The sequence below is a fragment of the Polypterus senegalus genome, chromosome 11 (assembly GCF_016835505.1).
Source record: "Polypterus senegalus isolate Bchr_013 chromosome 11, ASM1683550v1, whole genome shotgun sequence".
Taxonomy (NCBI): domain Eukaryota; kingdom Metazoa; phylum Chordata; class Cladistia; order Polypteriformes; family Polypteridae; genus Polypterus; species Polypterus senegalus.
Window position 1 is genome coordinate 94,590,719 of NC_053164.1, and position 13,084 is coordinate 94,603,802.

Genomic DNA, 13,084 nt, shown 5'->3' on the forward strand with positions numbered 1-13,084 from the left:
AAGAGGAAAAAGGCAAGCAACAACCCTTTAAGGACTGAGGAGGTTAAATCACTTTTTGGTTCACAGAGGTCAACACATGACACTCGGCTGAGAGAAATGTCAGTGTTATTATTTTAAAAGCCAGAACAGACAGGAGTGTCATGCAGTGTGATCATTTTGCCCTAGTAAGTAAGATAGCCCAAGGTCCCTTAAAGAGTGGTCTCAGGTGCCTCAACACAGCAGTATGATTAGATAGATAGATAGATAGATAGATAGATAGATAGATAGATAGATAGATAGATAGATAGATAGATAGATAGATACTTTATTAATCCCAAGGGGAAATTTACATATGTGGATGACGAAATTTATACACCTACTCCAGAACCAGCAGGCTGGGTTGGAAGTGACTGTCAGTTGGATTTTACAACACTTGGACAAGATTTGACCATCTATATTATTTATTTGACCAGGATGAGATGAAGAGACTTTTACAGGCATAATCACATAGTCATCTCTGATTAACGAGTTAAAAAAATAAAATATTTTCCAATTTATGTGAAAGCAACTTCTGTACTTTTTAATTGTATTTTTAAGGGGTACTCACTTTCAATTTATGCCAGAATTTACATAAAAATTACATTATAATGTAATGCATACATTAAGAATAGGAAGCATACTTGAACAATCATACAGAGATTTGTCCAAATGCATTTCTTGTAGTTAGTGCACAGGAAACAGCTGCAGAAGAAAGGAATTTCTCAAGTACTATTTTTTGCAGTTTAGTAATTCATCCTAAAGCTAATATAAAATTCTGTGCTGAGTGCCCTGTATTTGAATCAGTCAGAGGTGCTTTTTTGTAATGTATTTTACAGTAAGAGTGTTTTCAGAATTGCTTTATAGGACAAAAAACAACAGAAAGACTCAAGCAATGTATTTAATATGCTAAACATTGAAAAACAGCATTTAGTAAAAAAATATATTTCATTAGTTTCACTTTAAAATTATTCAAAATTCATAGGAAACCTGCATTTCTTATATATGAGTTATAAAGTTCAGCCTAATTGCTGATATTACATTTAATACTCAGACATGAAGAAAGAAATTCAAAATAAAGAGTTACAAGATAAGAACATAAATAAAAAATAAATCATGGGAATGATGTCACATGATCTACAGTTTATGGAAATACAGTTACTCAAAAGATTTTATTTTTTAAACACACACATACTATGTGTAAAACTGTAAGGTTTAAAGAAGAATTGTCCACACCAGTTTAGCTCTTGTTGAGCTACACCTAAGTAATATGCTTCACCTGCAGCACAAGAAGTATACTTTTAGATTTGTTAGAGCCTTTTTAAATATGTTGGTGTATAAACAACCCATTTCAAAAGTAAAACTAGAAAATACAGACATTGTGTCATTGTTTTTAATCTAAACAAAACTATATACATTACATATATATTTATTAATCAAAATTGCATTCTTCTGAAGTTCCTAAAAATTGAAATTTTCAGTATAAACAAGAACACAATATATCCTAATACTCTAATTATTTTATGTTTCTAAATTTTATGATTGAGTGTTTGAGGTTCCATGTAGCTACAGTGTAATTTGGGTTTTTGGGTTGGTTACACTCAGTTTGTACTCCATGCTTACTAATTTTTCTTATGTTGGGCAGAATTCGCAGGAATAGTTCTTCTGACAAGCTGGTGAAAGAAAATCTTGATAAGAATAAGCAGAAACTGGCTAAGAAAACAGTATCTTCTATAAATCTCCTAACACGGTCTTCCAGTTTAGAAAAGTAAGTTTGCACATTTACAGTTTTTATTTTTTATTTTAATTGCTTCACATGTGAGATGGCTAAAGATAATTATTATCTTGATTTAAGTCAGTTTAGGGCTTTTTCAAGTTTAAGGCAAAGGAAAGTTCTTAAGACCCCAAAGAAAAAGGTGTAATGAAATAGGATCAGTTTTATAGTAATACAATAAAAGTTGATTTAAATAACTGTGTATTCTGACTATGCCCTGATATTATCTATTTACAGTACCTTTCATTAACAGTGAAGGTCAGTTTGCAATAATGACCCTGATGACATTTTAAGTAACAAAGCAAACTGGAATTTTTTAACCAATTTTTTTACTGATGTCAAAACAAATAGTAAGATATTAACAGACATTTACACATTTTCATGTATAAATTTGAATTACCCAAACGTCCCCCTCACACCAGCAACCACCCAAACTCCCACCCCCAGATCCACTTGAGAAAGTGAATTAAATTAGAATTGATAAAACACGCAGGTCACTGACAGTTCCTATAGAGCCACAAGTCCAGCTGAGCAAAGAAATCTAATTGAAGAATGTCAAATTATAATCAGGAGTACACTGATCAGGGAGATAGAGTTTTCCCAGTTAATAAAGTAACAAGTTCAGGATGCTTCCATAGAGAAGAATGACACCACACAATGGCACTTAGAGGCAGCCCTTTCATCTTCTTTGGCCAAGAGATGAGATTCTTGCAAACAAATTTCTCCGTTACTGCAGGGTAATAAATCAGCAACACTTGAACACGTGCAAGTGTAAAAAAGCGACCTTACATTCCAGAAAAAGACAGATTAGCCATCAGAGAGAAGAAGAGAAAGATAGCAGCAAAGGGGAGCTGTAAAGAGAACACATTCAAGAGTATCAAATGTGTTTGTCCTGTGATTCTGCTAGTACCTGCCTACAAAGTAGACAATAGTTCAGGAATCTAACCTCCAAATCCTCTTCTATAAATTTAACAGAAAAAACACAAAGAACTGAACCGAGGTCTCTTTAACAGATAATGGAAAGTGACCTACAGGTTGTGCCCACAAGTGGCCCTACATGAAGAGAGCTTAGCGAACAATCCCACCCTAACCCCTACACCCATATGACCTCGGTCAATGTAGCAATAATTCGAGAGCATATATTTGAGGGCAAATATAATACACAGATAGATATTACATAACTATATACTGTATATAGACAGTCACGCACACAGACACACACACACCCACACATACTGTATATATATATATATATATACTATACTGTATATATATATATATATATATATATATATATATATATCTTGTATATAAAATATAAACGTCTACGTGGAAGTGTGTGCATCTGTCCGGCCCAGAAGTGAGAGGTGGAGTCGGGGTATGGGTTCCACCTCTGAGGATACGCAAGCAAGGCCAGCACATCGGCAAAACTAAACCTCCGAAGAAAGAGTCACTTGCTTAGCCGCTAATACTTTAGCGAGGCGAGCACATCGGCAAAACAAAACCTCCTAGGAGAGAGATGCCCAGAGTAGTTCCTTTGAATTACCTGATATCTGTACATTTCAATTTTTTTTTCTGACGATTTCAATAGCTTCTAGGACCCCGGGCTTTTTACAGCACGGGCTAACAAAGCTAGTACAGTCGACCCTTGACATACGACCGGCCTGACATACGAACAACTTGATTTACGACCAAAATTTTTGTTTTGATTTACAACTAACATCTTGCGTTACGGCCCGGATGCGGTCACTTGTATCCGCTTGTGCGATTGTAAACAAACAGCCGAGAGCGTTCGTAAGCGTCAGTCGGAGCCCAGATACATGTGTTTGTGGATGTAATTTCGGTCAGTGCAGTGATTTATCTATACATATAATTCACTAAGACCATGGCAAGCAAGACGCATAATTGCTAAGGAAGGAAGAGAAGGTAACAAAGGTAAAGAAAGCGATTGTTAAGGGATGTTAGGTAGTGGGCTGGCGCAGCACATGATGATGTCATCAGGCTGAGTGAGCACCGGCTTGCTTTGGAGTGTATTATTACAGCAGTTAACAACACGACCAGCTTTGAATTGAGTGCTCGACTGCTGTCATTATTAACTTGAGAAACAGCGATCACAATCGAAACGAAGAAGGAAATTGTGCGGAAATATGAGAGTGACGTTCGTGACCGATCTCGCTAATATGTACAGCATGTCGAAATCCACCATCTCGACAATTTTACAAAGAAAAGTTTTGCATAAGGAGGCTCCTTCTAAACAATAACCACCTTCCGTTTCATTCTCCTCCTCCTCCCTTCCTGCAGCCCAAAGATGTCAAATTAAATGGTGAGTACAATATGAAATTGTTGTTTCTGGTAGGCTAGGCACTTTTTATAACTTTTTGGTTAGTACATTAGAAAAATTATTGGTGTTTTGGTAAATTATGCTCATTATACAACCCTTTTTTATTTTTGAAAAGGTTAAGTAAGTGATGCTGTGGGAGGTTCGGAGCGCATTATGGGTATTAACATTATTTCTTATGGGAAAAATAGTCTTGACTTACAACCAACTTGAGTTACAACCAGCCCTCGCGAACAAATTGAGTTCGTAAGTCAAGGGTCCACTGTATATATACAGTGCATCCGGAAAGTATTCACAGCGCATCACTTTTTCCACATTTTGTTATGTTACAGCCTTATTCCAAAATGGATTAAATTCATTTTTTTCCTCAGAATTCTACACACAACAGCCCATAATGACAATGTGAAAAACGTTTACTTGAGGTTTTTGCAAATTTATTAGAAATAAAAAACTGAGAAATCACATGTACATAAGTATTCACAGCCTTTGCTCAATACTTTGTCAATGCACCTTTGGCAGCAATTACAGCCTCAAGTCTTTTTGAATATGATGCCACAAGCTTGGCACACCTATCCTTGGCCAGTTTCGCCCATTCCTCTTTGCAGCACCTCTCAAGCTCCATCAGGTTGGATGGGAAGCGTCGGTGCACAGATATTTTAAGGTCTCTCCAGAGATGTTCAATCGGATTCAAGTCTGGGCTCTGGCTGGGCCACTCAAGGACATTCACAGAGTTGTCCTGTAGCCACTCCTTTGATATCTTGGCTGTGTGCTTAGGATCGTTGTCCTGCTGAAAGATGTATCGTCGCCCCAGTCTGAGGTCAAGAGCGCTCTGGAGCAGGTTTTCATGCAGGATGTCTCTGTACATTGCTGCAGTCATCTTTCCCTTAATCCTGACTAGTCTCCCAGTTCCTGCTGCTGAAAAACATCCCCACAGCATGATGCTGCCACCACCATGCTTCACTGTAGAGATGGTATTGGCCTGGCGATGAGCGGTGCCTGGTTTCCTCCAAACGTGACGCCTGGCATTCACACCAAAGAGTTCAATCTTTGTCTCATCAGACCAGAGAATTTTGTTTCTCATGGTCTGAGAGTCCTTCAGGTGCCTTTTGGCAAACTCCAGGCGAGCTGCCATGTGCCTTTTACTAAGGAGTGGCTTCCGTCTGGCCACTCTACCATACAGGCCTGATTGGTGGATTGTTGCAGAAATGGTTGTCCTTCTGGAAGGTTCTCCTCTCTCCACAGAGGACCTCTGGAGCCCAGACAGAGTGACCATCGGGTTCTTGGTCACCTCCCTGACTAAGGCCCTTCTCCCCCGATCGCTCAGTTTAGATGGCCGGCCAGCTCTAGGAAGAGTCCTGGTGGTTTCGAACTTCTTCCACTTACGGATGATGGAGGCCACTGTGCTCATTGGAAATTTCAAAGCGCAGAAATTTTAACCTTCCCCAGATTTGTGCCTCGAGACAATTCTGTCTACAGACAATTCCTTTGACTTCATGCTTGGTTTGTGCTCTGACATGAACTGTCAACTGTGGGACCTTATATAGACAGGTGTATGCCTTTCCAAATCTTGTCATTTCAACTGAATTTACCACAGGTGGACTCCAATTAAGCTGCAGAAACATCTCAAGGATGATCAGGGGACACAGGATGTACCTGAGCTCAATTTTGAGCTTCATGGCAAAGGCTGTGAATACTTATGTACATGTGCTTTCTCAATTTTTTTATTTTGAATAAATATGCAAAAACCTCAAGTAAACTTTTTTCACGCCATTATGGGGTGTTGTGTGTAGAAAAAAATGAATTTAATCAATTTTGGAATAAGGCTGTAACATAACAGAATATGGAAAAAGTGATGCGCTGTGAATACTTTCCGGATGCACTGTATATATATACAGTAATCCCTCCTCGATCGCGGGGGTTGCGTTCCAGAACCCCCCGCGATAGATGAAAATCCGCAAAGTAGAAACCATATGTTTGTATGGTTATTTTTATATATTTTAAGTCCTTAGAAACTCTCCCACACTGTTAACATTATTAGAGCCCTCTAGACATGAAATAACACATTTTAGTCAAAAGTTTAAACTGTGCTCCATGACAAGACAGAGATGACAGTTCTTTCTCACAATTAAAAGAATGCAAATAGATCTTCTCTTCAGGAGCAGAGAATTTCAGAGAGGGAGAGAGAGAGATCGCTGGCAAAGAAAAGCAAACAATCAAAAAATCAATACGTGTGCTTTTAAGTTTGCCGTGGCATTTTTTAGAGGAGCGTCAGTATCTTCTAAGCAAACAGCCTCTGTGCTCACATCTCCTCGTCAGGCGCAGAGAACGTCAGAGAAAAATCAATAAGTGTGTTTTTGGAAGCACCGCGATAAAGCGGCCGGCATTTCTTAGAGGTGCGTTCAGTATCCACTAGGCAAACAGCTTCTGTGCAAACAGCACCTCTGCTCACAGCCCCTCCTTCAGGCGCAGAGAATGTCAGAGAGGGTGAGAGAGAGGCAGAGACAAGCAAACAATCGAGCACCGCACGGGAAGCATATCTTATAGCATTGAGGATTTTTAGTTAATATGTAATACATGCTCTTATTGGGTAGCTTCTAAGCCATCCGCCAATAGCGTCCCTTGTATAAAATCAACTGGGCAAACAAACTGAGGAAGCAAGTACCATAAATTAGAAGACCCATTGTCCGCAGAAATCCGCGAACCAACGAAAAATCCGTGATATATATTTAGATATGCTTACATTTAAAATCCCGATAGAGTGAAGCCGAAAGTCGAAGAGCGATATAGCGAGGATTACTGTATATATATATATATATATATATATATATATATATATATATATATATATATATATATAGTGGTGTGAAAAACTATTTGCCCCCTTCCTGATTTCTTATTCTTTTGTATGTTTGTCACACAAAATGTTTCTGATCATCAAACACATTTAACCATTAGTCAAATATAACACAAGTAAACACAAAATGCAGTTTTTAAATGATGGTTTTTATTATTTTGGGAGAAAAAATCCAAACCTACATGGCCCTGTGTGAAAAAGTAATTGCCCCCTGAACCTGATAACTGGTTGGGCCACCCTTAGCAGCAATAACTGCAATCAAGCGTTTGCGATAACTTGCAATGAGTCTTTTACAGCACTCTGGAGGATTTTTGGCCCACTCATCTTTGCAGAATTGTTGTAATTCAGCTTTATTTGAGAGTTTTCTAGCATGAACCGCCTTTTTAAGGTCATGCCATAGCATCTCAATTGGATTCAGGTCAGGACTTTGACTAGGCCACTCCAAAGTCTTCATTTTGTTTTTCTTCAGCCATTCAGAGGTGGATTTGCTGGTGTGTTTTGGGTCATTGTCCTGTTGCAGCACCCAAGATCGCTTCAGCTTGAGTTGACGAACAGATGGCCGGACATTCTCCTTCAGGATTTTTTGGTAGACAGTAGAATTCATCGTTCCATCTATCACAGCAAGCCTTTCAGGTCCTGAAGCAGCAAAACAACCCCAGACCATCACACTACCACCACCATATTTTACTGTTGGTATGATGTTCTTATTCTGAAATGCTGTGTTCCTTTTATGCAAGATGTAACGGGACATTTGCCTTCCAAAAGTTCAACTTTTGTCTCATCAGTCCACAAGGTATTTTCCCAAAAGTCTTGGCAATCATTGAGATGTTTCTTAGCAAAATTGAGACGAGCCCTAATGTTCTTTTTGCTTAACAGTGGTTTGCATCTTGGAAATCTGCCATGCAGGTCGTTTTTGCCCAGTCTCTTTCTTATGGTGGAGTCGTGAACACTGACCTTAATTGAGGCAAGTGAGGCCTGCAGTTCTTTAGACGTTGTCCTGGGGTCTTTTGTGACCTCTCGGATGAGTCGTCTCTGCGCTCTTGGGGTAATTTTGGTCGGCCGGCCACTCCTGGGAAGGTTCACCACAGTTCCATGTTTTTGCCATTTGTGGATAATGGCTCTCACTGTGGTTTGCTGGAGTCCCAAAGCTTTAGAAATGGCTTTATAACCTTTACCAGACTGATAGATCTCAATTGCTTCTGTTCTCATTTGTTCCTGAATTTCTTTGGATCTTGGCATGATGTCTAGCTTTTGAGGTGCTTTTGGTCTACTTCTCTGTGTCAGGCAGCTCCTATTTAAGTGATTTCTTGATTGAAACAGGTGTGGCAGTAATCAGGCCTGGGGGTGGCTACGGAAATTGAACTCAGGTGTGATACACCACAGTTAGGTTATTTTTTAACAAGGGGGCAATTACTTTTTCACACAGGGCCATGTAGGTTTGGGTTTTTTTCTCCCTAAATAATAAAAACCATCATTTAAAAACTGCATTTTGTGTTTACTTGTGTTATATTTGACTAATGGTTAAATGTGTTTGATGATCAGAAACATTTTGTGTGACAAACATGCAAAAGAATAAGAAATCAGGAAGGGGGCAAATAGTTTTTCACACCACCGGTACCGGTACCGGTATATATATTAAGTCTAGGACATTAAGAGCTTGTTGAGGATCATTGTACAGCTGGTGCCCTCCTGAAAAGGAGATCCGGATAAGTCAGGAAACCAGCGAGGCCGAGTTGTCAAGCTTTCTTGATTACCAGAGACATGGCCTTGTGTGTTTGTATGGTGTGGATCGAATAATCAGCACAGAAGTATATCTTCCGATTTTCAAGTTTATGTGCATCCTTCAGTTTTGGCAACATATTTATTTATTTGTAGGAGAAATTTAGTTAAGCTTGTTTATCCAATAGGCAATGTAATCTTAGTCATATTGCAGCTGAGAAAATTACCTTCACTTTTAGATTTCTCACCCCATCCCACAAAGGCTTTGAGAATGTGGGCTGCTGTAATGTTCTATGTTAACTAAACTAAACTAAAGATCTTTCTTTCACCATCACTTCAAATGATTTTACTAATATTTAGATTAAGATACAAACAATAACTTTGTTTTTTGGTGGTTTTATTAGCGTGCTGCATAGTTTAAGAAAAAAAAAACTTACTGCACACAGAAAGTGGCAGTCACTGGCACACTGTTTTTTGTTTCAAACAAAACCAAAAAACGGAAATCAACATGGATATCTGATCTGGCACCTTGTCCATGCTTTCCTGCCACTGCTGTCATTTCTTTTTCATGTGACACACGTTTAATAAAGTTTTTTCTTTAGGTTTTACAAACCTAAAATTGATCACTTAATCAGAGGGTGGTTTCTAGCTTTAAGTAAACTTAAAATGTAATTTTTAATTTTTGATTTTTTACTCATCCTTGGTCAGAGGTACTTTTTGTACCCAAATATTTAATTATAGAGTAATACCTCCTTTGAACTAATCTCTTTGGTTCATAAACAGCTTGCAGTCTTATATTTGAAAATTTGAAATTAATCAAAATTGTACTATGACGAGTATATTGTCTTGAATTATAGTACAGAAATGGAGATGTATCAGTTTTCCTACTTTTTAAGTAAAGATCTATAGTTCTTTACCAAAATGTTTTTAAGTCATGTGTGCATTAAAGGATAATGGCTGTGACAGCATAGATCCTCTGGAAGACAATAAATTGTGATTTACAGCTGTAAAGGTTCTGTTAAATTATTCCACTTTTTCAAAGCTGTTTAAAAGGAATGAGAGTCCTTAAACATTTGTCAAACAAAGTCCTGAAAGGACTAATTTTGTCCAAATGTGTATGGCAGTTTGTTAGTGGGGTGACTTAACTCTGACCAAGAAGTGCAAACATAAGTAAACAAGAAATAGTTAAATAAACTCAAGCTTCTGATTAAGAAAATTATTACAGAGAATTTTGTATTTACTGGGGTGCTCCAGGACCAAAACTGAGCATTAAATTAATAGCAATTTAAACATGCAATAACAATTTTCTCAAACTTTTTTTACATATACAGTAATTGCACTTGTGCTGCATTATCGTCTTTCAAGCTTATTAACTTTTTAAATAATTAAATAATTTATTATTGTAAGACTCATTTTTTTTTTAATGAAAGATAGCATATTATGTTCCTCTTGAATAAAGCCAATTGTTATGCAGTTAATGTTTAATTTTTTTCTTACATAATATTTGTCCATTTATTAATTACATGAAGCCCTGTTTTAAATGTGTCTATCTTGTTTTAATGCAGTAGTTACAATATTGCAAAAGTGACTCCAGAATATTATCTTTCACTGAACTTATATTTAACTTGGTTAACTTGTTTATTGCTCTTTTTTAAACCAAGAAGGGCGATAAAAATATAAAAAACAAGATTTTAAAAAAATTAAATGAATATATCTTTTCCTTTTTTGCTCACACTAGATGTTTATTGTATTGTCTGTTTCATAAGATCACTTTAAAATGTAATTCTTTTTGTGTACTTTATTTTGTTTCAGCCGTAAAGATCTTGTTTCCAATTCAAGTAAGTGTATTTTTAAGTAATAATATGTAAAGTTTAATTCATACAGTGCCATCAAGTTGAAAGCCTGTGATTTGAATTATTTAAATCAAAATTCTAAGATCAACATTTTCAACAGTTTGCTGGAAATTGCATTCTGTGACTAATCTCACCTCATCTATTTCTCACTCTCTTAATCCCTTTAAAGGTTGATTTCTTCCATCACAGACCCCACTTACTCTGACACCAACACTGACACTCACACCACAAAGACATGTTTAGATTAACCAATTACCCTGACATCCTCCTTAAACTGTTAACACAAAAGAAGAGTAAAATGTTTGTAGATATTTGCATATTTTTAGTTCTAAATCAATTTTGCAAAAGATTCACTTGCTTGTTCAGTGAATTAAATGTGATTTCTCCACTGAATGCCTTTCTTGCAGTCATAGCAGTCCCTCAACTGTAAATTCTTAGGAATGAAATTGAAGAAACTAAAACATTGTTATGTAGAGCATTGATGTTTTTTGTAATGTTTTTGGAAATATTTTCCCCTACAAATTCTAATTGGAAATATTGCAAAATATACTTACATGCATCTGTGAATAACTGATTTTATTTGTAAAGTGTGGGAGGCATATCTTCCCTTGGATATTATGCTTGTCGTTAAGCATACCAAAACAGCTAAGCAAGTATTATATTCATTCTTCCATCCATTATCCAACCCGCTATATCCTAATACAGGGTCATGGGGGTCTACTGGAGCAATCCCAACCAACACAGGGCGCAAGGCAGGAACAAGTTCTGGGCAGGGTGCCAGCCCACTGCAGGGCACACACACACGCACACCAAGCACACACTAGGGACAATTTAGGATCGAAGGTGCCCCTAACCAGCATGTGTTTGGACTGTGGGAGGAAACCGGAGCACCCAGAGGAAACCCACGCAGACACGGGGAGAACATGCAAACTCCACGCAGGGAGGACCCGGGAAGTGAACCCTGGTCTCCTTACTGCAAGGCAGCAGTGCTACCTTATATTCATCCTAGATTTTTATATTTATTTTTATTATTAAAGTGGACTGTCTTATCAAGCATTGCTATATATTGTATTCATCCAAATTTTGTAAGCAGCATTTTGAAAAAGACTTTTACCAGAAATTGATTGATTAATATTTTTAATCTGCTTTTAACAGTAATTGGTTAACATTAATAATAACATTAGCAATAATAGTAATACATAACTATATAATTGATAGTGGGCATCAATAGTAAGGTTTTAATTCTCTTATTCTTGAAGTTAATATATCCTATATGCAGGCATTTACATCTAGTAATCACAGGCTTCAGTTAATGAATTATTACATTTTGTCTTTATAACAGTATGTTATGATTTTGAATTACAATTTAGGTTAAAAATGTTATAGCATATTTTTGTGGCACATACAATACATGAGGTAAGGTCATGTGTAAGTGCAAAACTTAAAACGGTGCCATGGAACAAAGATAACAAATCCTACTACTTGTGTAAAAATTTTGTTTCTAAACTAAAATATATTATTATTTAAAACCAAATGGCCCAAATTGTAAAGCTGATACAATCAAAACAGTCTTTATGGTGGGTTACTATGCTGACAAACATGAACAGTTTCCATCAGAGGACTTGATGTATTACTGCTGTGGGAGGAAAATATTTACTTCCACAATCCTTTTAAGACTTTTCATGCTAGTGATGTACACACTTTTATCTCTCCAGCCATTTACTAATATTAATCATTTTGGTGTAATCCAAATTAATGTTATCATTGAATTAAAATCAAAACCTCCTAATACTTTGATCAGAAAACTGTAATTAATATTTTGATTGGCTGTTGGAGTTGGTTAATGCAATTTTTAAAAACTTCTAATTATTTATTGTTGTTTGTTATTGGAAAAGTACAAATTGTGCAGAGCAGCTGTTAAGGATTTGTTTGCATTGTCACAAGTTAGCATCTTTTGTGAGGGATACTGTAGGTATGTGAGTGTGTGTAGCTGTGTGTGTTTCTATTGTTGCATATCCATTGTATTTACAGTTTAATGACAGAGATAATAAACTATAACACTTTATAATGGAAAATTTATATGATCTGTTAGATGAATGGGATGTAGTGATGGAGTGCTTCATTATCTAGCAACTTACGTTTTAACAATAATTGTTACTAGTAAAATTAATATCATTTTACAACACTCAGTGTAATATAAAGTAAACAGCATTAAAGTGAAAGGAAGGACAGGCAGTAATAACCGCATTAAAGAATGACCATGATAATAATTTTCAAGTTGAATGAACAAATACATCAAACTAAACGCTAGTGAAACTCAGTTAATAAGTCCCACATGACCTCAACAAGGAAGGGTTGGATACTGTATATAGTCTTTGTTATTGTTTCCTTTGATCTGCTCTCTTATGTACAATCCTTAATTCTCTCCTGTTTTAAACCTCACTCCTTATTATAAAAGTTCTTCATTTGGTTGTCTACATTTAAGACATCTGTGCCTTTTTCCCTGTACCAACAAAGGGGAACAAAACTAA

General features: G+C 36.7%; 1 protein-coding gene across 3 annotated transcripts in view; it reads left to right on the forward strand.

The window, feature by feature from the left end:
* Nucleotides 1–13,084, forward strand: part of eml3 (EMAP like 3) — a 265,243-nt gene that overhangs the window by 175,293 nt on the left and 76,866 nt on the right. For all 3 annotated transcript variants that reach the window (XM_039769278.1, XM_039769279.1, XM_039769280.1), the window contains 2 exons: nucleotides 1,661–1,783; nucleotides 10,513–10,538. In XM_039769278.1, the coding sequence (XP_039625212.1) occupies nucleotides 1,661–1,783; nucleotides 10,513–10,538 (149 nt within the window). The remainder of the gene's footprint in view (nucleotides 1–1,660; nucleotides 1,784–10,512; nucleotides 10,539–13,084) is intronic.